Consider the following 26,560-nt stretch of genomic DNA (forward strand, 5'->3'; position numbering starts at 1 on the left):
AGTTGGAGACAGGCTATGTACTTGATGAGGAGAATCTGTTTCCAAGCCTACCATTTATCCTTAGTTTCAGATGCACCTCACTATTTATCATCATTCTCATGAACACCTCACTATTTATCATCATTCTCATGAACTCCAGCTCAGGCTTTCAAGTCTGATTCAACATTAACTTATATGGGAAGGTAACACTACTACTGAAAAGCCTTTGCAAGTTCAAAAGCTGTAACAAAATAGGTCTACAGGTCAGTAATTTCTTATTCTCATATCCAACAAGAATGGCTGTTTGGAAATTCAGAACCAATCACACTCTAAGAAGGCAAAGAGCAGAGAATAAACTCAAATTTAATATGAGAGGAAAATCAAAGGAATGGTTGGGAAGCAAAGGTTCTAACTAAAGGATTCCAATTTTACAATTCTACATTTATAATAAGTTTGTATGATGATTTTCAAATTCAAGCTCGCTTGGATGTCACTTGATAAAAAGAAATACAGAGGCAAATCTGCACTCATTAATGGAGCAAAGTATTAGATTAGAGCATATTGATAAATAAGGTATTCATGATTGTAGTTCATTTTGTAGAATTTATTAATAATCTTATATATATATATATTCATATGTGTATGGCTTTGAGCAAAGACAAAAGAAATACTCTACTTCATCCCTGATCATACAGTTGTAAGAATTAGCTATTTATCAGCTAACTTTCCAGCAGCAAAAGACTAGTCTTTTCAATAATACATTTCTTTCTGTACAGATTAAAACTCCATACTTATGGGCTTAGCTATGTACAGAAAAAAGAGGTCACTTCTGACTATCAACAAACCTTTTATAATACAGGAATGTGAGTCTTTTTATCTTAAATTAAACATATATACATTCATACATATAGGTGCATATAATTTACCCTGTACCTTTTCATTAGTTTAACATATAAACCTTAGGGGTTTTTTCCATTCTATTACAAAGTGAATAAAAATTGTATGGTTGCACTGAAAGACCATGCAATTCAATTATGCTTATGTGTCCCAATAGTGCTTAAAATAAAAACCCAAAAATTCATATATATAAAAATATTTTACTACCAAACCCATTAATCCTATCAAATGTAAACCTTTAATAATTTAAAGGACCAATGCATGATCTTAATAAGTTGGTGTTAATTCTCACATTTTAATAAAATAAAGTTTTGTACTGATATGTAAATGGTCTTGCAGCTCTCCCATAAATTCTAGGTAGACCAGACAATCTCACATAATTCCTGACATGCTACCATTTGTCACCAACATAGCAATGAGAACATTGTGTTAACTAGTATTGTTGATTACTTCCACACAAGTTGGGATCTGTTGGAAAGTAAATGTGACATCTTATTTTGGTATTATAGGTATCCATAAAAGGCATAACAGGCAGTATGGATCCACTTTAGAGTTTTTGCTTTTGTTCTGTTTTCTGTCTTCAAATCTGTCTGGAGGCCCTGCCCCCTGTAGTATGTCATCTTCATTAAGTTCTTCTTAAATGTATCATCAGTGCCAGAGATGTCGAAGACCTCCACTTTAGCTCATATTCTCAACTTGAGTTATTTACAGAAGTTGGGTATCAGGAATCTTCCCAATGTGTTCCAGCCATCCACCACATTTGTGGGATGCATTAGGCACAAATGATTACTAAAAAGACTTCTTTGAGAAGAAGCTGATGCTCACAGACCTTAAAAACAATTAAGGTAACAAACAAACAAGCAAACAGTACTCATAGACATTCAACATTCAACATGATCCCTGCTTTCAGTCCACAGTAAAAAATCAAGCCCCTTATCTAAGGCCGATGTTAGTCACCACATGCCTTAAGATTTACCAATCACTTACAAGATACATAGAGTAAAAAATGTGTGTTCTCAAACAGACATGATGGTATATTGTATTTATTTAAATTAACACCACAGTAAACCACAACTACAGTGAAGACACAGAACACACTATGATCACAACCCTAAATCAACTTGTGGTTTACAAATAATTATTAAAAATAATAATCACTGCAATAATATGAAATGAAAGTGTAAAACCTCACTTCTAGACTTAAGTCAGAGATCCAAGTCAGCTTTATAAGAATTTTAAGATAGGCAATTAATGAATTGTTATACTTTTCTAGAAATGAGAAACACGGTAAGCCTTTCCTTACAATGACTGATTTGAACCTACTTGCCCTCCCCCCCACAAAAGCATGCAGGAACTATTTTGAGATGCTTGATTATGGCAAGAAGGAAGAAAAGTAATTATTTTTGGGGTGAGACAAGCAATTTGGAGATTCAAGCATACAATTTTGCATAAAACATTGCAGGTTAAAATAATAGTATAGGTTTCAAGCCATTGCATTACAATTGAATAATTGTCACAGATTTTTTTTATGTAAAATTTAAAACTCTAAGTTTTGAAGTGAAGCAATAAAACTAAATTATTCAACAATGACTTTTACCCTCGTACAACACAGAAGAGCTATTTTTATTTGGATTGAAAAAGTTATTTACAACTAACATTGAGTCTTGGTAAAAGTCCCATAACACATGAAGACAAATACCCATGCCCTCAAGGTTTCCAAGAGATCAGTGAACACGTTCGCAGTTAGAGAGATATAGCCTTAACTATGGAAATAAATGCTAGTTTCTTATGGTGCCCAAGCCTGCAGTGCATACTTTTATTCTCCTACTTCAGATTTGAAAGCACCAAGATATAAATTAGATCTACAAAATGGGATTTGCTATTTAATCCCCCGTAATGAAGGAGTAACAATTTAGATTCCTAGATACCTCTAATGTAAGAAATAATTGACTGGTGCTATTCCCAACCTCAGTTGATTTGCCCCCATCTTGTTTTTAAATCAGAGTTTTGTTCCCATTGTATCCAAGAACTCTTCATAAGATAGAGAAATACATTTATCAAAGGAATCAAGTAAAAATAGATTCGAAATAAATAATCTTACAACAACATTTTAAATCCTTTAATGATTTTTGAAGAAAGGAAGACACATAACACTGAATGCTAAACAGTCCTCTTGAACTTCTTTTTTGGGAATTTCAATATATATATATATTTAATAGTGTATGTGTGTGTGTGTATATATATATATATATATATATGTTTTGTTTTTTGTTTTTTACATTTTACATGAAGGCCAGAGCTGTCTAAAATATCTCTTCGTGATAGGCTATATGATCTATCAGGAGATAGAATAAAAGGAGATCTGAGGAGATTCTCAGTTTAATTATTAGAGTGTTTTTCCCTCTGCTTCGATAATCAGCAGGGATCATAAATTGGAAGCGAACCGTGGCTTTTCTGCGTCTGGGTCTGTGCTGAGGACGGAGGAAGGCTCTCTCTGCAGGGCAGCTGGTGGAGGGGGCGCGGGTGGGACTCCTCGGTTGGGGGGGATGGCTCCGGATGACATCTGTCGGAAGAGGGTGACCCTCTGCGGGACAGTGCTCCTGCCTGCGGCGGGAAGGCCGGTGCTGTGGACGGCCGTGACGGGCTGAGGGATGGAGGCCAGGGACTCGCCCACGGTAGGATGAGGTCTGGAGATGAGAGTGGACACCTCGTGGGGCAGCGAGGGCTGCGAGGCCGAGAGCGGCCTGACCTCCCGCGTCAGGGTGGCGTTATGAAGCGCCTGCGTACTCTTGTGCACTTCGTTTTTCGGCGTGGAGCTGCTGGGCGTCTGTGGCTGTTGGGGTGGCTGCTGAGGCTGAGTCTGCGGGGCCTGGGGCTGCGGGAGCTGCGGTTGCTGCATGAGCGACAGCTGGGAAGCGGTGGGAGAGGCGTAGTGGAAAGTTCGCGTGGCCAGCGGGCTCTGTACTGGAGGGCTGCACACGGCAGTGGTGTAGGAGCAGGGCGAGAGGATGGCCGAAGGTTGGGGGGTCTGTGTGCTGGGGTTCGGGGAGTGCAGGTTGCTGTGAGGCAGGCTGGTGGCGGTGTAGACGGGTGGAGATTGTGTCCGTAGGCGAGAGGTCGGGGTCGTGCTCGTGGATGTGGAATTCAGGCCCGTCATTTGGGGATAGTTGAGAGGAGCGATGGCTTGCACCATCTCCCTGTCATGCTTCACGATCTGCTTCAGGATCTCGTTCTCCTGATTGTTAAAAACACCAGTGTTCAGATCCTTCTGGAACTTTTGCAGAAGGATGGAGTTTTTCTTACCTGCCAGCAAGAGGAAAGATAGACACTGAGAGAGGTTGCACAGAGCTCGGGGGACAGCAGCTGGGAGCCACTCCTGGCAGCTGAGGGGGCCAGTGTTTGCAAGCACAGGCTTGGAAGGCAAGCACGAGAACAAACCAACCAGCAGATCTCACCTTGGGACACCAAACGGAGATGGATTTCTGCCTTATGGTTCCCTGTTATCAGCCTGGAAAACTTGACCTCCTACAAGCTGACACACACTCTCCTTTCAGAGGAAGTAGAGATGTTTAACAGGAGAACTATTTTTTTAAGTGAATGTTTAATTTCATCCCGTGTGCTCATGAAAGCACCATGGAGCGCAGAGCTAGCTGCTGAGTGCTGTCCTGACAGGTGGACTACCAAAGACTGTAGGTAGGTTCCTTGTGGCTGTGGTTGTCATTGTGAATTTCATTCTGTAAACTGGTAAGCAGTGTGTTTATAACCCTGCTTTTACTAGAAAGGAAAATTTGACAGAGGAAGACCAAAACAACATCAAGAAAGTTAGAAAGAAACAGGGCTGGGAAGGAAAGAGAGAAATCTGCTCATGCATACCTGATGGGGACAAACTCATGTGCATCTATGGTGATCCGGTGCACCTTACATCAGACCAGGCTTACTGAATTGATGCTGGCTATTATCCTACAGCTCCAGGAGATTTCCATGTGCAAGTTCAAAAAACACTAGATCTTGGTTTTTGATCAGTGCCCAGAATCAACGATTCTTAATTCTAGCTGTATATTTCTCTCATCTCTAGAGCTTTAAAAAATATGTATGTCCAGTCATGCCAATTAAGTGTAAATAAGCTGGCATGAGGTTTAGATTTCAGTGTTTCAAAAGCAAATTTCCCCAGGGAATCCTTATGTGCAGGCAGATTGAGAACTGCTTCATGATTATTCCTCTTCTGAACTGTCGCTGTGAGCGCCAGGGCATAGGGCTTGGCAGGCTTTCCACTCACTCCAGGACCTCAATAAACATTAGCTCTGCTTCCTGCCATCCTCTTTGCATTGGTTTGCAATAAACTGAAATTCTCTGGCAGGAGAACAATTAAAATCAATAGTCTATTGATGAAAGAAAAGGACCAGCTTGTCCATTACCTCTTGATGCAATAATGCCCAGGTGGATATAACTGAAAAGTGAATCAATTTGCTGAATAAAATATCATATCTAAAGTTACAAGAAATGTGTTTTTCAGGATGGAACTAGATATGCTTTTCTGAGTGCTGAAAAAAGTAATAATCATAATTATTGCCAATATAATTATTTGTCTTTGTCCCAAAATGATACCACTGTCTCAAAGAGCAATATTTCTACATTAGTAAGCAATACAAATACTTACATGGAGGCAGGTACATGTGGCTCACACCTGTAATCCTAGTTACTGAAGGGTAGGTCCAGAGGATTGTGTCTCAAAACTAGCCTGGAGAAAGGAGTCTATGAGACTCTAAAATCATTAGCAAAATACTGGAATGGCTGTAGGACTAGAGTGCCAACCGAGCAAGTATGAGGCAATGAGTTCAAACCCTAGTACCAGCAAAACCAATCAATCAATCAAAAACAATCAAAACTCCACTTTACTTGGCACATTTCCTCAAGGATCTACAGTGTCTGGTTGCAAGCAATGGTCACAAAACAAGAATAATCCTTCTAGGCATTTGAATAGTCAAAATTTCCTAATCTTAGTGCCTCTAACTACAGGAAGAATTACTGGAGAGCTTTTCATTCACTGTTAACAATAATAAAGATCAAAAGTGCAAAAGCCTGGGGCTTAGCAGTAATTATATTGCCTATATAATCAATTGTAAACCGTCTCACGCAGACTTTCTTTAACAACTACAATAATTTGGGTAAAAGTTAAACTATGTCGGACTAAGAAAATCTCAATTGAAATGTCTTCAATTTTGTCCTTTACCTAAAGATGTCTATCGTTTGGGGAAAAAAAAATCAAGTACTCAAAGAGTATAGTCTCTGTGTCTAACCTAAATACTATAAAATAAGTAGGTTTATTTTTTCAAATTATGCTTTCAGGAGTTCCCACTTCTTTCACAGACACTGTCTCCTTGGGTAAGAGTACCCTGTTAATTGTTAATATAAATCTCTTATATGTTCTTTTTTTTTTTTGTGTGCTCTCCTGAGGCTTGAACTTTGGGCCTGGGCGCCATCCCTGAGCTTCTTTATCTCAAGGTGAGTATTCTACTTGAGCCACACTTGAGCCACAACACCACTTCTGGCTTTTTTGAGTAGTTTATTGGAGATAAGAGTCTCATGGAGTTTCCTGCCCAGGCTGGCTTTGGCCTGCAATCCTCAGATCTCAGCTTCTGGAATAGCTAAGATTACAGGCATGAGCCTCCAACAACTGGACTCTTGTATGTTCTCAATAAGCAATGGTAACATCCCTTTGTACCTTTACTTCTCCTAATTTCATAATCTTCGTCCTGTCTATGGTTCTATAGTATAGAGCAGAAAGATGGGAGGTACAGAAAAACTCTGATTTAATCATACATCAAATACCTTACCTTTAATAACAAGAAAACAACTCAGTAACTTTGTTTACTTCTGACTGATCTCAGCCCCCATCTCCTTAGAATCCACTTATTTTCTCCTCTTTTCCTCCCTCCTATTCTTCAACACAAGAGCACTGTGTACAAGGTACTTTGAATGTAATAGTAAATTAAATGTTATCTTTCATCTATTCATTCATAAGGCATAATATCCTTAGAGCAATTGCTATATGAAGGTGGCGCTAGCTTACAGAAACTAGAATATAGGGAAGGCCTAGTAGGGGGTGGGAATTCAGAGTAGGTTTGTCTGGGAATGATATTTAACTGAGATATGACAAAAGTTAGAATTAAGCTGAGAAAAGGGGCAGAGAGGAGTAGGGTGAGTAAAGAGGTAGTTTTGGCATTATGACACAGAATTTTTCAGGATATCTAGGGAACTTAGTAGCAAGCCAATTTGATCTAATTTTACTGGCATTTATACAAATCTTCAAACTAGCAAAACTAATGAGGTCTAATATATATTTTGGGGAAGTTAAGAAACATTGATGTTTGCAAAGGAAAACATCTATGTGGGACTCTTCTATTCAGGTGCTTTCTACTGGAGTCTGTATTACAAGTATTTCATTACATTTCTACTGAGACCAATTTAAATGTACACATTTTCAATTTGTTAACAGAAAGATGAAATATAAAGTTGAACCTTAAACATGAAAAATGTGCCACATGAGGAAATTTGATTTGTAATACAGACTCATGCTATTATATTTTAATTCTATGTTAATACTATTTAGAATTTGTGTCAGTGCTTTTGTTACCTGAAGATTCAAACCGTTTTGGCATCATCATTTGGAGTTTCAGACTGCGCAGCTGATAAAAACAGACATAAATAAATAAAACCAGAGTACTTACAAAAGCTTGATAGGACCTCAGATCTTTCTAGAAGTATGACTACAATTAAGTGGTAGTTCTACACAAACTAACAAGGAAGGCATGAGCTAATATTGGAGAGTGACAATTATATATTTATATCACTAAGGACAGTAGATTCAAACTATATTGGATTTGAAGGAAATTAAAAACGGAACAGTACCTATTCGATCTAGTCGGTCAATGGCAACTGTCTCGAAAGCTCTCCTCATCATTGGGTATTCTTCCAGGACCTCATTGAAATTGTCCACAGAAAGAGAATAAAGACGACAGTACGTATCAGCACGGACACTGGCAGTGCGGCGTCCCTTGGTCAGCAGGCAAATCTCTATTAAAAAAGAAAAAGAATGGCTATTGTTTTGCAATATGTTCAGACATTTTATCATTAATGACACCTATCATGTGGAAAATCCCAGTGTTTAGCAACATGACAATTAAATGTCTTCAATTGTCAGTACCAATTGAAGAAAAGAATATTCGTTTTTTGAGCATTTAAGACTTCAGGTTTAGGAAGGAAGACATATATTCTTCCTCTCCCACTCCAATCAGTCTGAAATAGCAGGAACTAAAAGAGATGAATTAAAGGAAACTTTAAAATCCACACGGGAGTTCCAAAAAGGAAGGGTTATAATCAGACAGACGATTTCCTGAATTCTGGAGAGCAAAAAGCAGATGGTATGATATAGAAAGAAAAGAACATAAGTCCAAACATTGGCAATGAAAAGATCTATGACCATGCAAAACTGGAAAAGAGGCTCAGATAAATATAGTCTATATATTGCTACTGAGATCAGAATGAAGGAAATTATAAGTCAAACATAAAAAAGCATTATATTAACATCTAAGAAGAGTTCTTTGGTGAAATTTACATTCTCAAAATATAGTAAATGAACATTTCTAATTTGGATTTCCTTTTTTTGCTAACTAAAATCTACAAGATATAATTTTTCCAGCTCAATTTTTTAAGTTTTATGAACTAAATCAAATTCCTCCAGGCTTGGAAATTTTAAACTTGGAAATACTTAAGAAATTATATTGAAGATTACCAATTTAAAAATGGTAAAATAATTTCTAAAATTTATAGTTCCCTAATGAAAACAGCAAAACAATAATTAAATATCTAAATTCATATTTTTCTAAACTTACTTTGTTGAGTAGAAATTATATATACATTTTTTTTTTTTTGTCAGTTGGCCCTGAACTCTGGGCCTGGGCTCTGTCCCTCAGCTCTTCAGCTCAAAGCTAGCACTCTACCACTTGAGCTTCAGCCCCACTTCCGGCTTTTTCTGCTTATGTGGTGCTGAGGAATCGAACCCAGAGCCTCATGCATGCAAGGCAAGCACTCTACCACTGAGCCACCTTGCCAGCCTGGGATTTTTATATTTTCAAATTGTCTCCTCAGTACTAGTTGTATCTTGCTCTCTGGTTTAAGATTATTTGAAGACAGTAATGATTCATTTGTATTATTTTATCCCCAACAGTGCCTTTTACAGAAATCCTGAGCCCAAGCAAAATGATGTAACAGTCTTTAAATATGCAAATGATAGTATGCAAACTCAAGATTAACAGGAAGTTCTATACTTAAAATCTTAAGATTTAGATAATAGAATATCTCCTGCTAGATGGTTCTGTGTTTTAATGATACTTGCCAAATGTTTCCTGTATTTCTTTAAGCAGTATAATATATATTTCTAAGGCTTTTGTGAAGTCTATAATGAAATATTAGAGAATTTGGAATTTTTTTTCTTTCCTTTAAGAAATGTTACTTTAAAGGTGATACACAGAGTGGTTACAGTTACATAAGTAAGGTAATTAGTACATTTCTTTTCAGACAGTGTTACCCCCACCTCCTTCCCCACTTTCTCCCGCGTTCCCTCTACTCCTCCTGTGCTCCCCCCAAGCTGTAAAGTTAATTTCCAGCATAGTGTCTTGTGACTATCACTGAACGGTTTCATTGGCTCACCCTTTGTCCTTCATACTGTATAAATCTACACCTTTTTTTTCTTTTTCAATAGAGATATGCACTTAGAATTAAAATGAGTTTTGGGTGCCCAGGCAGTATTCACAAAAGATATAAAATACAATTTATGGAGAAAGCTAAGTGCAGCTTACAGATATAAGCTTTCAAAAGAGTACCATTGCATATTTTCTAGAACCAGTTTGTTCTGATCTTTTTACTTTTCTTTGTTCACATTTTGAAAAGTTGAGCTAGGAATTTTGTAGTAGTGCATTCACTTCTGTAAGAACCTTAGTGCAAATTTGCTTAGTTGTATGCTCATTAACCAATATTTTATAATCACCAAATCTACAAACATTTCACATTACAATTAAATGTGCGAATAACGAGACGTGTATACATTAAATTCCATTTGTTCAAGTTTTTTTTCAGTTTCCTTTACAGTGCTTTGTGGTAGCAGTGGATATGTATGGTTATTGTCCCGTGGCTTTTTCACTCAAGGCTGGCACTCTACCACTTGAGCCATATCTCTCCTTCTAGCTTTTTGGTGGTTAACTGGAGATAAGAAGCACACAGATTTTCTTGTCCTTTGCTGGCTTTGAACCATGATCTTCAGATCACAGCCTCTTGAGTAGGTAGGAATTCAGGCATGATTCCCTGATGCCCAGATTTACAGTGACTTTTTGAAACAGCTAACAAGCTATTTCACTTGGCTAAGAAGAAACTGTCAGTCGTGTACCCTGTCAAAGGCACACACACACACACACACACACACACACACACACACACACACACACACACGTTTTCTCAATTTTGGCATCAGAAACCATGAGGCCTGGGGGATTGGATTTGGCCTACCACACTATGTCTACTTTCAATAATCATAGGTATGTGATATATCATCTCTGCCCAGTGCTATTTTTGCTGATATTCATTAACCCTGATTGTAAACATTGAAGTTAACTTGACTTTGCTGTCACCTATATAAGCAGTTATTTTACAAGGTAAGGCAAATAGCTTCAAGCATTTTACAACTCAGAAATATTTTCCTGACCTCCAAAACAGCTTGACATTGACAGAGTTTATCAGAAACTTGTGGCAGAAATCTCTAGTATGTTCATCTCATGTTTCTACAATTTTTCATTGTAACCTAAGCATGATAATTCCTTCTATTATATCCAATACTGTGCAACAGAATTTCACATTTCAGAGAAATTTCTTGGGTTCCTAATACAGTGTCCTTAGCATCATTCAAGCAAATACTCAAATTTGATTTTCCTGCCATATTTGTACTTGTATTTTTTACATATTTATTGCAGTGGACAACAAAAATATTGCATCTGGGTGACAATGGAGATAGTAATATCTGGCTTAAACAATTTACGTATCAAACTCAACTTCTGGAAGTATTCTTGGTGTTAAATGAATTTGATTTGACTCTAAAGCATTTTACATACCACAGATTATAAAATAAATATTGATTATGTGGTATCTGTTGTGTTTATATATTTAGTGTTTTATATCATTTTCTCAAACTGGAAATTATAAAAGAGTGATTATAAACATGCACAATATGTATATGTGAACATATATGCATGTATATGTATACATGTGTAAGTGTGTATGTATATATATAGAGAGAGAGAGAGAGAAAGAAAGAGAGAGAGAGAGAGTGAGAGAGAGAGAGAGAGAGAGAGAGAGAGAGAGAGAGAGAGAGAGAGAGAGAGAGAGAGAGAGAGAGAGAGAAAGGCACAACAAGAAACTGCCTTTCTCTAAAGCTATAACTGGTCATTTCAATACAAATACATATGGTCCAATTTACAGTTACTTGTCCTCTCTTCTATTTATGTTAACTATTATTTGTGATTTTCTGGTCATGTCACCTTAGCACCTTTATAGAAAATCTTTCCTATCCCTACAGGTTTAATCATTTCTCTTAAAACATAAATTGGAGAGCTCACCTGGGGCTCTGAATATTGATCTAGAAGTCTCACCTCGGACCAGTTGCATATTGGTGAAGTTGTCATGTGGATAACTAGAATAGTGCCTATGAAAGCCTTGCAACAGTCTAGATATTTTGGGTCCTTGAAAAGTATTAGTTTCTTTCCATTTCCCTTTATACTCTTTCTTGTCTCCTTTAAATTCTTTGTGATTTGGGCTTACCCTGACAGAGCTAAGGGAAAAGTAATGTGTCATATATCAAGCAGCCTTGTAAGTTGTCCTCATAAATAATTTTCTCATAAACAAACCATGCCAGTTCCTTATACTGAGTCATAAGTAAGATGGCCGCACAGCACTGTGAGGCCATTTTTTAAAACTGTCCAAGGAGGATTGTCTTTGTGCTCATTTTCTACTTTGACCGCCTTGCATCCTTAGCTCCCACAGTGCATTGTTGAACTTACTTGCATATATTTCTCTATACAAATCATAAGATGATTAAAGCTAAGTATGGCCATCATGTTTGCAATATTTACCACTTACCATAGACTTATACAGATAATGTGTGGTTGTAAAATATGGACCAAGTGAGTCAATAAGTATAAACAGAATATCTTATTCCAGATCATACATATTTTCCATCAAATGAGATTTTCACATTGTATCACAATATTCCTAAGACCCACATTTTTGTATTTGTTTTTGAGAAGCAGCTTTGGCCTTATTTTCTAGAAGTTATGATGTCTCCTACTTTTTTTTCATTACAAATAGTTTATTTTATTTTATTTAGCTGGTTTTTTTTAATTGAGAAAATACTGTATAGAGGGGTTACAATTACATGGGCAAGGTAATGAGTACATTTTGTATCAAGCATTGTTGCCTCCTCCTTTGTTTCTCCTTCCCATCCCTTCCCATCTCTGCCTCCCACCCCCAACCTGGCCAAAGTTGTAAAGTTAGTTTTTTCTACATAAGGACTTGTACATCTCATTGTTGCAATGGGTCCACCTGTATCCCTATTTAAACAATTTGTTTTTTTTCCTTCCTCTCCACAAATTATACCAACATCAAATACAGTGAAAGCAAGGGTTATACTGTGGGGGAGGGACATACAAAGCATGATGTCTCCTACTTTGTTTAACTTGATTATAAACATGTTTAGGAATTCAGGTGATTTCTTGTTCTTCAATTCCTTTGTGTTTCTTTAAGTAGTCTCATGCTTATAAAATTATACTTAATCTATAGTTATGCTACTTACCTTTGCATATTAAATTACTTGATAGACTTTATCTGAAGATAACTACTGGTTAGAAAAAACACTTCTAGCCTCATGTTAACACAAATGTTAAACACAGAAGATTTAAATCTGTATGTGATTGGGATAAAAGTCACATAAAAATATTAAAGCTAAGAAGGACAAAAACCAGTTTTCTTGCTTCTATCCAACTTAAAAACCAGCCAGATTATTTCATATTTTTCCTTCTTATTTTAAATCAGCGCTCAAATCTTTAAAAGTTAATCAAACACCTTGAATTATAAATGCCTTTAAAAGCAGCCAGGCTTTTAAAAAATTCATCAAATGATTTCAACTCTTAGTACCTCATTTTTTTTTGAAGTGATATCTTGACAGCTGTTTTCCTGGTTGGCTTAATATACTTGCATAAAATGGGGGAAAAAAAACAATAGTTTCCGCAGAAAATATATTTTCTAGCAAGTTTCTTTATTTAGGAGTAATTTGAAAATAGAATGGAAGAAAAAGAAATAAATTAAGGTTTATGAGGGAAATCAACAGGAAAAAGTTTATTTTTGGCTTCATGCATCTCTTCCTCTCACAAACACATTCTTACATGTCACAGTGTAAGCATAATAAATTATTGATAAAATACCCATTTTCTTTAATATAAAAATAAATGATGAACACATTCAAATTGAACTGTTTAGTGAAGATTTTGTTTAGCTTTTATGCATAGAATCACCTGGGTGTCATTTTAAATACAAGATTAAAATTCAGAAGATATAAAGTAGGAACCTGCATTTTAACAAGTTCCTATGTAACAAGTGCTCAGGAATGACTTTTTATGCATGGAATGAATGCTTGAAACTATAAGATTTACACCTAAAGCAAGTTTCTTTATTTAGGAGTGATTTGAATCTAGACATGAAATATTAAAGGCATCTGTTCTATGGGTGAATATAAAAGGTTGTTTTAGGGGAATAAAAGTTAAGCAAGAGCTGACATCAGAGAAAATTTCATTTCATAATATTTCTTTACATCAAGCCATTTCTTTCTCTCTAATGATACTTCAGAAACAATGTTTGTGTGTGCCCACAAACTGGAAATAAAATGGAAAGAAGAAAGAAGACATTAAAGGAAAATAGTTGTTCAAGTCAAGGAATAATTTCTCTGAAGCCAGAATCTTGAAGGAAATTATGGGGAATGCAAGAAAAAGGAATAACATTTATCTTGCTTGAGAACTGGCACTCCATTGGGAATTCAATCATAATATTTTTTAAAGTTTCAGAATAATTTCAAACCTAAATTTTCTGCTATTGACTTTCAAAAACCTTAAATAACACATGATTCATCACAGTATACATAGTTCTGAACATCTTGTGTGACAAGCATGGCCTTGCATAAGAATTGAAACAAGTATAGGAGTTGCATGCCATAGGCCATGAAGATAGAAAGGAGAGAGGAAGAGGATGCTAGGATGAAATAGTATGAGTGCAGGTTCAGGAAAGAGGTTGTGGGGGCAGAATGTGAAAGAACAGAATCATAGGAGTTTGCCTAGGCATATGAATGGAATACCATTCTTCGGAAGCCTGGTCATTTCTACAGTCTTATTTCAAGGTTCTTTGGGCAGAATCTGAAGGTAAAATACTTTTTAGGGAACAGGGCATCATCTCTTGTCATGGATGGGAAAGGTACTCAACTTCTATCCTTCTCTAAAAGGTGATTTCTCTCACAACTGTTTACAATACAAGAATATATATATATATATATATATATATATATATATATATATATATATATATATATATATATATATATAATTTGTAAGACAACCTGAGAGGGAAGGTCTTAGCAGTCAAACTAAAGATGTTTTGATATTAAATGTACAAATGAGAAACAGGGATTTTCCCTGAATAAAGCTGTCACACTGAGAACGAAAGCAGTCTCTCCCAACAACCACCATAATGTGAAGCTTCAACAGAACTTCAAAGGAGTGAGGCATTTAAGATTTTGAACCTAGACATAAAACACTGAAGGCATTCATTCTACGGGTGAACATAAAAGGTTGTTTGAGGGGAAAAAATTAAGCAAGTGCTGACATCAGAGAATTTCCTTTCATGACATTTCCTTAAATCAAGCTATTTACTTCTCTCTAATGATACTTCAGAAATAATGTTCGTGGTGTGCCCACAAACTGGTAAACTTTCATTATGTTCCCCAGAAAACCTGTGATAATAGTTTAAGTTGGTCTGCAGATGATTGCTCATGATCCAGCCGGGGAACTCCACTCAGTAGGTGTACTTTTTGTTGTTGTTATCAGACTGTACATAGTAAAGAAGCCTAACACTATTACGAACAGTTTTAAAGTAAGAAATGGACATCTTGGAAAGTTTAAGCATGTCTGCATGTTAAGCATCTTAGTCCACTGAGAAGGTTCCTGGCCTTCAGGGGCCAAAATAAATCTATCTCTGACATTTCTGATAGGGTTCCTTTTTTTCAACTCTTCTTTTCTATGTAGCCTGCAATTCATTTAGTTACATTCAATTAGAAGGTGCCTGACACATACACACTTATATCCGTAACTTTGTTTTGGTGTAGATGGTTAGTCAATACATTCTGTTAAAGGACTCTACCTTTTCTTCTCTTCCACTGTCTTTATAGACAATAATGCATTCTAGGAATTTAGTATGTGAGTAGCTATTGAGAGACCATGAAGTAAGAAACTAATAGTCTCTTTATGGAGTACTCATTTTCTGCTTCTGAGTATTCCAAGGTATAGGTTGACATTCCAGTTGGAAATATGTTTTTCTGGCATTTACCAGCAAAAATTTATTATGTAAATAAAGTAACTATATTAACAGCCATCAACTAAACCTGCCCATACCAGCCAATTAATCAAATGAAGGTAAATATCTGTTCACTGTTTTACACCCTAAGAAATATCAGTCTATGTGAGAATTAATGAGCATATTAAAGGCAATAATTAAAATCATAAAATGATCATGAATTTCTAAATATAATTATTTTTTGATAGATTTAAGAATAAATTGATTATAAGAAATAATTCACATCAGTAATTTCCTGCTTTGGTCAGTAGAATGAGTTGATAGAGGTAAACTGCATATGTAGTGCAGTGGATGCATATGGATGATACTATACTAAGGAATACTTTTTCTTATATTACCTTACTCAAAATACATTAAATTTGGAGAAAAGCATAATTTTGAAATTATGGGTTAAGACAGAAATCCAACAGTGAAATCTTACCATTGTGTGTTTTTGTCCTGAGGTAAGAAAAGGGTTTTTGTTGTATTTTTAATGGTTTGCTAATTTTAAGAAAAGGACAAATGTCAATCCCTTCATTATACACCCTTCCCACCTTACAAATACTAGTCTTTAACTTAACCAGTAACAAAATCTGAAAACAATGGAAATATGAAAACTACAAATAAATTGGTTTTATCCTTTGATTTTTAAGCAAATGGAAGTGAATTAAAACTATGAATGTGTATCCAATCTTAAGATTATCTTGTATATAAAAAACCTTCTCCAGCTCATTTGGTTAGATGATAAAAAGACACCAGTAGGGTACCATTGAAAATGGTCGGATGCTCATTACAGAGAAAGAAATGTACTCATTCTTCAAAAGATTAAATGAGGTGTGATTGCATCCTTTCAAAAAATGTCCAAATGTTCAAAAAATGGTGGAGTCCACCTTCACCAGATAGTAAATCAACCAAAATGTCTGTGTCTATGAAGGAAGAAGAAGGATCAACTGTTTAAAAGATAAAACATTAAAAATGCTTATTTTTCTGCACTCCTCTTATTTTATATTATTGTTAATTTCTTTATTGTTGGAAATTATAAATACACAAAAGGTAGACCATTATAAAATACATTATTATATCTGACTGTTTCCTCTGTACACTTTCCCTTCCTTTCTTTTATTATTTGGATATACATTTCAGCCATCTTACTCCACCTCAAAACAGTATTCATTAAATGATTAGTAAAAATCTCTGTGATATCATTAGCACATCAAAAATAACAATTTCCTAATATTCACAAATATTCAGTTAGCATTTGATTACTAAGCAGGTACAAATTTTAAAGAACACTTTCCAGGACATGTCCATTCTCTGATCTTCCCAAAGGAGCCTAAATAGAATGATTCTTACATCTTAAACCACTTACAATGATTAAAAGTAAGTCTTGAAAAATAAAATAAAATTCCATGCCAAGGCAAGAAACTTATATTCATATATTCCTTTCATGTATAAGATACAAACATATTTTTGAAAGAGGATCCACTGAAATTATAAAGGCATCTTTGCTTTTGTTGAATACTAGCAAAATATCATTAAAATATATTGGGGCAATGTTCATTTATTAATATAAATCTTTATTTTTTCCCCATCATTATTGCTATCATTAACAGAAATCTTAAATAGAAAGATGAAGGAACATAGGAACTTCACATGTCAACTGACAATAAAAGAGCAGTTGAAGGATGTAAGGATGAAAACAAAATAAATGCAAAAATGGTAACTTTTACATATGACTACACCAGTACCAATTACTGGGTTATGTACCATATGTATAACTAACTTTGCTGTCTAGGGTTTGTCAATATCTTTGTTATTGACATTTGGGCCTGATAATTCTGTCTTCTATATTTTAAAATATAGAGCTTGGCTGGCAGAAATATTTTTGAAGCATTGTAAATGTTTACAACTTTCATTGTGTTTACATACTAGTTTCCAGTAGCCAACCTCCTGAACAAGAGGTAGTATGACTGTGATTTGGTAGGGACATGCTTTCATCTCCTATCTTTATTAATCTTACTCTAAGATTCAAGATGGAGAACAGTGTCTTTGGATGATCTTTATACCAGAAGCTCAAAATTGTGCTTTAGATATCAAAGCAATTATAATAAAACTCTTTGGGACATTTGCTTTAATTATGTAGTCTTTTTGGATTATCTTCTTGGAACATTGTAAAATGAATGCTAATCACTTTGTTAATGAGATAAATCTATTTAAACACATTAGACATGCTTTTCTAAACCCCTATGTTTTCTCTTTTCCTTTCAAATGTCAGGTAATTCTTTCTAATTAAGAATGATAAAAATGTTAAATACTCCGTGACTATTAGACATAGAAAAAACTGAGAAAATGGGGACATAAATTTTATGTTAGTGTTAATAAGCAATAACCAATGTGGAAATTGCTTAGGACAGGAAGTTTGATTTGAGAAATTTTGCAGACAGAAATGTATTTGAATGCTTGTAGGCTAAGAATATGTGTTCTTAATCTGTACCATGTGAATGAAAGAATGTTAGAAATAAGCCACATGTAAGGATGAAATGTGAAATTTCATCATACATGAATTGTTTTAACAAACAAAGGTGTTTGTGGTAGAGAAAACTGCAGAAACTATGCTCAACATGGCAAATAGCATTGTTATATATCTCTAAAATGAATTTGTGATATCTACACACATATATATGGAATTGAAAAATAGGTATATAAATTTAATGGACATTCATTATTATCTATTCCAGTATAATACCTAACAGAGTTGAAAGCCATTTTGGAGTTACATTGACAGGATTGTTTGACTTATTTTAAGAGCATTGAAATTACCTTGCCAATACTAATATAAGAGTAAACAATTTTTTTGTTATTGGGTTACTCAAAATATGCTACAAATATCTTGGAAACACTAAAATATGAATTCAAATTTACACTTAGTGAATAGTGAGAAGAAAATTTATGCTGCACAATCTTTCTTTAGTTGATTTTACAGCTAAATATAGTAGACAATTTTTCATAGCCAAAGAATTGTCTTTACAAGTTTTCCCCCAAACGAGTTAATGTTTCATAAAAATTCATTGGTGAATGCACTTATCCTTGGAAGTAATTTCAGATTCTTATTTCCACAACCTATCATAATATCATTGCATGTATCCAGTCAGGATGACTCTCATCCTAATCTCAAATGCTTCGTGTCAGAATTATCATATACTTACCACCAACCATGTGTTTCATACTGTGTTCTATATATGAAACATCAAGATTGATTACTCATGTCAGTTTCCCTTATAGATCTAAACACTAATTCTTTCAGTCAGTAATTCCTTTCTTACAAAGACTGCTTTGGTCATTCTCCTAAACCTTCTTTTGTATGGTCCCCTGAAAATATAAATATCAGTTTCCAACAAAGTTTCAGATTAAGTAATAATCCCATCCATAATCTCTTCCCCTAATGCTACAGAGAATATTAATGGGAACACTAAGCTATACATCACGAAGGTTTTGGCCATAACCTATACATTAATGCTTTCTCCTTAACACCTATATCAATCTCAAGATGTTTGTCAAACCATTTGAACCAGATCATAATGAATATGTGACTTGGGAACTAACACATTAATATTTTAGACCAAGATTTGATTGCCCAATATACGGGAAAATTAACTATAATAATATCACAGTTCTAAATTTGGTTCTATAAGTAAAATTAATTATTTAAATTAAATTAAATTAATTAAATTATTTAAATTAAACATATCTCTCTTTTCTGTATCTCACTTAATCTATAACACTTAATGTATCAATAATGATATTAAGAATATAATAATATTTAGAATAAGCATAAACTTGTATATCATTTCCTGCATTTGAGTATATAAAACACACATAGTATGCGTTCAGCTTATGCTTTTGAAATCCAATTAAATTTATTTCAGTTTTTAGATATATTCCATTTAAAATCATGTTGATGTTCAGATTAAAGTATAACATTTCTTTTATCATTCACAAACCAAAATAATGGACATTATTTTCTTTCAGTGCAATTTTATGTTTTTAGGTTCCCAGTGCAACTAAGCAGAAAACATAGAGATTTTCTTTATCTCCCTGCCCCTGTTAGTTTGACTAAGAATCTCTCAGAAAAAGAAGAAAATAAATATCATTTGAAATTTCAATTAATTCTTCCTGTAAGCTATGTAGTATTGTCCTTTATTACTGCAGGGCTTTGATTTTCCAGCGATCACAACCGGAAACACTGTCAGCTCATTACATTACATGGTCGGTTTAATATTCATGATAGGCCCACAACTTGATTATTTGCCTAGACATGCATGAATTTTAGGTGCTGCTGTACAAACTATTTGGGTAGCTGGTGGTAAAAATGGTCTAGGACCTACACCTCTGCCTGTGATTAGTCAGTTAATAAGGAGAATAGACTCAGAATTAACATACAGCAGCAGCAACATTTCAGGAGGAAAACATAAGATTATACATTGAAAATACTTTTCTGGCTTAAAATGACAATGCTACACTTCACTTGTAGTGATTCCAAACTGTTCCTTTCACTCTAAGAATAAATGTTTATAAATAGTTTTGAATAAACTGTTATCAAGCTCTGATTAGAAAGGCTTAAAAGTGTGTACGTTTATATTCCACTGAAATTTATATCTACCACTGATAAATCTTTCTGCTCATCAATAAGTATTTATGTATATAACAACTTAATACCATTTAGGGGTCATAAATGATATTCAATTTTATAGATATGATGGAATTCACAGGATGGGCTCTCTTTAGATATTTTAATGCTATTTATAATATAAAAACATATACCAGCTATCTATATGGAGATTATCTGTGGATAATATAGATATCTATAACAAAGTATAATATAGATTAAGAATAGAAATATACAAATACTATTAGTATTAATGTAGATTTGTCTTGATCAGGATAGCACAAAAGGAAACAGCACCTTTCAACTTTCATAGGAAAATGGAGTAGACCGCAGCCAAATTTGAATCCACAGATGATGATAAGGACAGAATAGGAAATGAAAAGGTCAACACGTGTCAAACTTCATTCTGATACATAATAAAGGCATATTTTCTACTTTTCACTAAATGATAAAAAGAAAGCCAATATCTTAGGATAATCTCTATTACTCTTAATATACATAAGAAAAAATTATCTTGAAGTGTCAGAATAAGCGTCTTCAAAATATTGTGAACAATATCTTCAACAACATGGCTATTGTCCATGAAACAGTTTACTCCATGAAGTAGATTATGGGTAACTAGACCAGATAAAAATGATCTACTTCTACCCATAGAGACTTCTTATGTAGAAATGTTTTTTATAGCTTTTTCAATGCATTCACACCTGCAATGACATTATTAATTCACTTTCTTGGTTATGGTCTGACTCCTTTAACTAAACTATACATTGCATTGGGGCAAAATAATACTTTTCTTCATTCCTCTGTGTATTACCATTATCTTCTACAGTCACTAACACTTTGAATTACTCAACATAGGATTGTTTGAGGAGCCATTAATAAATCAGTTAATGAATGAAGTGGTTCTGATGCACCTATACATTGTGGACCAATAACATACTTAAATCTTGGTTTAATGAGAAACAAGAAATAGTTGGCAAGTTTTTTTCCTGTGTATGGACACTAATAAAACAATAAAAAATCTGGGCAGTAGTAGCTCATGCTTGTAATCATAGATACTCAAAAAGCTGAGCTCCAAGGGAAATGGTTTGAAGCTAGCCTGACCAGGAAAATCTATGAGATTCTTCAATTAACCACTTAAAAAGTCAGAAGTGGAGCAGTGACTCAAGAGGCAGATGATTATCCTAGAGCAGGGAAGCTCAGGGTAGTACTCAAGCCCTGAGTTCAAGACATAAGACTAGAATATATAAACAACAACAAAAAAATCCGGCAACAATCTACAACCATCTACAAACAGAAACAGTCATCTAAATTTTTAAAAGCCCATAAGATAGAATAAAGGACAATTGAATAAACTCATTTGTAAGGATAACTTATCATATTGTTTTTATATTTCTTATTTTTCTATCTTCCTATTTATTATTTGCCTTACAGTGTAATGGCTTTTTTTTTCATTCAAGGGTCTTGAACTGAAGGTGCTGTCCCTAAGCTCTTCAGCTCAAGGCTAGTGCTCTACCACTTGAGCCACAGCACCACTTATATTTCTTATTTTATCACAGACCCATACAAAGTTGAAATAAATGAACACAAAACTTTAAGTAATGTGACTATCAAAAGTGGGCTTCTCCAGTAGAACATGGAAAAGAAATTGCTAACATTTTAACATAGAAACATATGTTTCTTCTCAGCTTCAGACTACTGGGCTAGAGTATTAATTTGTCACAATATGAGTGTGGAAAAGAGAGCTGAGTAATCAGTATTTGGGCCAAATGACTGTCATGAATGTGAAGGTTTTTCTTTTTTCTCATTATCTTTTTCCAAAGAAGACACTGTAACAAGCCGGATGCTGGTGGCTCATACCTGCAATCCTAGCTACTCTGGAGGCTGAGATCTGAGGATCACAGTTCAAAGCCAGCCCAGGCAGGAAAGTCCATGAGACTCTTATCTCCAATAAACCACCAGAAAACCATAAGTGACACTGCGGCTCAAGTATTAGAGTGCTCGCCTTGAGCTGAAGAGCCAAGAGACAGTGCCCAGGCCCAGAGTTCAAGCCCAACACTGTAATTGCCATTTATATAAAGTTTATATTATACTTGAAAAAATAGGTATTCATGATATGGATTAAGTACGTGGGAAGGTGAATGTAAGTTATATGCAGATAATATTGCCTTGTATCAATTAGCTTTTGTTACACTTGGAGTGCTGGAACCCATATCCTTATAAACAATGAGGGAAGGCCATATAGACATACAAAACCATCTACTCCTTACAGTTGTCCTACAAAGTATTATTATCATTACTTCATGTTTGCATTCAAGGTAAAACTTTCCAATGTCCTTTAACCTCAAATAGTTGAGTCCAACATGACAGCATTTGAATCTCAGTCTTTTTGACATGATCCATATGTCTCTGCTACTCTGTCAGATACTTATTGGGCTGATTAAAGTGGCACTCACAAAATAAGAAACTATTTTAATATACTTTCTTCCCCCAAAGAATATTTTTGAAGTATCTTGTGATAATGACATTCATATAAATTGCTTTAAAGATGAAACTTAAAAAAAAGAAACTAAAACTTAAATATATTTAGTTGATAGCTAAGTAGGGGAAAAGTGATCCAGAGCATAGCTCCAAGGAGACTTGGCATCTGTGCACTGAAACACTTGTTTTAACAAGTCCAACTGTGTTTCCTAACTATGTCAACCCTTTCCTTTGGCTAATTCAGAATCCAGTTTATAGAATATATCAAGCTGTAGCTTTCTTGCTGAGAGGAGCTGAATGCTGCTTTAATTTTACAGCCGGAAGTTGGTATTTCATCTTGAACCAAGCATATTAAATTGTTGTGTAAGTGGTAAGACCACAATGTCGGCCATATTGCAGCTTGCGTTTGCAGAAGAAAGGACTGCAAACCAAACTGTTAAATCTGAAAACATCTGATGTCACAATGATCAATTTGAAGATATGGGCAGATTTCTTTTTGTCTTCTGAGTATCAAGCCTTCTTTCTAGTGTCCTATAAGAATAATGGTCCATTCAAAGGGAAACACCAACAAGTAACATTCTGGGTCAACCTCATATATATCATGCTCCATGTGAGATAATCATTATCTTTCATGTCATAACACAGGGGAAATGTTACTTTAAGATTAGTTTTTCAGGCTCACATTTAGGGTCCTACTTTGCTCTGCATCAAGCTGGAGAGAATCTCAGATTGTCAGAAATGGGAAGAAGCACAGCTGAGTACACATAATTTTTAATGCAAGCCTCACTTTCTCACTTGCCACATCTTACCCGACTTTTAGTGGTCACACTTTTTAGTTTCACAACTCAGCTCAGAAGTTACCTCATTCATCCTCTAAATATTTTTACATCACAGGCCCACTCTACGTCAGGAATCTAAATGCTGTACATATACTCTCATGAAACTCACATTTTGGGAATCAGATGAAAATACACAAATAAGAAACACAACATGAATAATGAATCTTTTTTAAAAAAACAAGTAATATGATATAATCCCTGATAATTATAGCATTATGTGTTGAGAACTCTGGATGTTCTAAATTGATTGTTAGGTGTTTAATGCTTACTCCCTGCCCACAGGATTCTCTTCTCTTCCCTTTAAAATGCATAGTTTTCTGAAACCCAGTCTCAGTGTGTAGTTCTTCACAGACATGGTCACAGCTGTGTCTTCCCTCCCCACTATAGTTGTGGAAAATTCAAGTTCAATACCTTGTAATCATGTCATTAGACTTACAGAAGAAACTCTTTCATGAAAAAAAGGGCCACTGGCAAAGGCAGTCACGAAGTTCACCTCTTTTACAAAACAATCACTTCTGTCTTTGCTGTGCAACAATCCTTCCCTGGCCCTGACCACTCTCAAGCTTGACATTTGACGCAGGTATAATTGGGCCAACATACACAGCAAGTGTGAAGAAATGAGCCACAAATCAAAAATATCTTTCTAAAATGTTTTCTTCTAGGTTGAAAATGAAATTTCACATCTCCCAGTGCGATCTCCTTTCCTCATTTTCACTTTACTTGTGTCATTACAGACTTCTTGCTAGGAAGTAAGTGGGAAAGAGGTTTATATTCTTGGGTATTCCTGAGGTCCTGCAGACCTATAGACACTTTTGGAACAATATATTCATTTGGAATTTTATTACACTTAAACATTTGTTTTTGCTGAATTTTTTCATCTTTCTTCTTTTAGTTTTAAATTTTACAGGGTATCTGTAATTTGGATTGTGAGTTCATTTCCATGCTATCTGAGGACAACATTTCTTGATAGTTTCTCAAAAAGTAGTCATGACCAATTATCACTCATTTGTGTTGTCTTCGGTTCTATCAATAAAAAAAGATTTGGCTCAAAGATATTCCACCTCAGGATGGCAGGGAAGTTGAGGTTGTTTTCTTTCCTAAAATAACTCAAGCCTTCCAGCAAAGCACAAAGCAGAAGCTTACATCACAGAAAAGCATGGGGATTGTGACAAGCACGATTCAGAAAGGCCCCAGAAACCAGAAATGACCACGCGTGCATTCAGTATCAGTCACTTTATGAATTTTTATACACTTACCAATGCTTACCATCATTCCTGTTATCTTCCACAAATCTTATTTTTCTACTGTCTGAGAGTATACACAAAGTGCAAATTTAAATACTTAAAGGACTACAAAGTTAAGGAACAATGGCATAGCTTTATTAGGTAAGGTTCAGATTTGGGGGAGAGGAATTATAAACAATATTAATATATCTCCCTTTTCTGAGTAATTACACAAGATTATAATCTGCAACAAAAATCTAAGATGCAATACGATATGCTCCTAACTAGAACATAAAGAAGCACTTCATAAATCTCTAACACCTATATTCCTCTCTGTAACACCTTCTTGTTCTTCCTTCTTAATATTATTGTTCAACAAAAATCAAATAACTCAAGAGGAATAATATCCATCTATAATCCAATCCTTTGGTAAGTTTGTGTCCATACTAAGAAGGATCAAACTATCAAATACATGATGAGAGAATTGGCTGATGGGGGATAACCGAGAACAAATAGAAGAATGAGAGGAAGAAATGACAAAGAACATACAGGTTGCACCCTTCAGGGATCTCTTCTCTCTACTAGAATTCTAATTCTGGTATTTTGATACCACACGCATTGCTATTTTGCTTAGAATTGTTTTGACTATTCTAGATCTTTTATTGTTCTTGAATTTTTGGGCTGTTTCCTCTATTTCAATAAAGCATGTCATTTGGATTGTAAATTTGAACAATAACATATGCTGATGTGGATGAAAAGAAAAAAGAACCCTATAGCACTATTGGTGGGAATGTGAACTAGTACATCCACTCTGGAAAGCAATCTGGAGGTTCCTCCAAAAACTAAATCATACTACTCCTGGGGATCTAATCTGAACATCATGGGCCAGGATATGATAAAGACACCTGCACATCTGTGTTCACTGTGGCACTATTCACAATAGCCAAAATATGGAAACAGCCCATATATCCCACAACAGATGAGTAGAGCTAAAAATGTGGTACCTCTGTATAATGGAGCTTCAAACAGCCATTAGAAAGAATAAACTAATATCATTATATAGGGAAATGTACTGAACTAGAACAAATCATGTTAAGTGAGGTAAGCCAAGCTCAGAGAGACAAATGGTGCATGTTCTCTCTGATATGTGGGAATTACATCTGAAATGAATTGGGGATTTGATCAGTTACATAAGATTCTAGATACTCACATACAGTAAGACCCAAAGAGGATACTCTTAAGAGAAAATCACAAAGGTGTAATGCCTAAGTGCCTCTTCATAATTATATAAAATAACATACTTTCTGAAACAAACTCCAAGATATAAGTAACAAGAGGCTTCTTTTCTTTCATTTTTTTAGACCTTGATGATTCTGTCTTTCTCACCATATGTATTCTATAGTCAAGAGTACATTTTCATTGGGGGGGGAACAGAACTTGAGGGAAAAAAGATAAAAAAGTGCAGCAGTGGATTTCTCATGGGTGGTGATGGGAGGGAGCATCTGGGAGAGAACGAGGGAACAGAAGACATTATATGAAAGGAAAGGTATTCATTTCCTGACTCATGTAATTGTAACCCCTCCGTATATCGCCTCTCCAACAAGAAAGTAAATTAATAAAATAAAAACACTGTTAGCAATTTTAGTTTGCTAAGGATAGTTAAACATTTCAATGAGTTGATTATACTTTGAAAAATAGATGCTCATGTATTCTGACTTTTTTTCACAAAGTAAATTCAATTGTGGTGGAAAAGTGTTTCCTTGGATAATACATAAGTC

The 26,560-nt window shown here is 35.0% G+C and overlaps 1 protein-coding gene across 1 annotated transcript in view; it reads right to left on the minus strand.

Moving 5' to 3' along the window:
• Positions 1-310: 310 nt before the first annotated feature.
• Positions 311-26,560, minus strand: part of Hcn1 (hyperpolarization activated cyclic nucleotide gated potassium channel 1) — a 286,942-nt gene continuing 260,692 nt past the window's right edge. Inside the window, exons 7-8 of the mRNA XM_070041145.1 lie at positions 7,786-7,950; positions 311-4,179 (exon numbers count right to left, since the gene is read on the minus strand). Of these exons, the coding sequence (XP_069897246.1) occupies positions 3,302-4,179; positions 7,786-7,950 (1,043 nt within the window). The 3' untranslated portion in view covers positions 311-3,301. The remainder of the gene's footprint in view (positions 4,180-7,785; positions 7,951-26,560) is intronic.

The sequence above is a fragment of the Dipodomys merriami genome, unplaced genomic scaffold, assembly GCF_024711535.1.
Source record: "Dipodomys merriami isolate MVZ:Mamm:240054 unplaced genomic scaffold, mDipMer1.0.p SCAF_30, whole genome shotgun sequence".
Taxonomy (NCBI): domain Eukaryota; kingdom Metazoa; phylum Chordata; class Mammalia; order Rodentia; family Heteromyidae; genus Dipodomys; species Dipodomys merriami.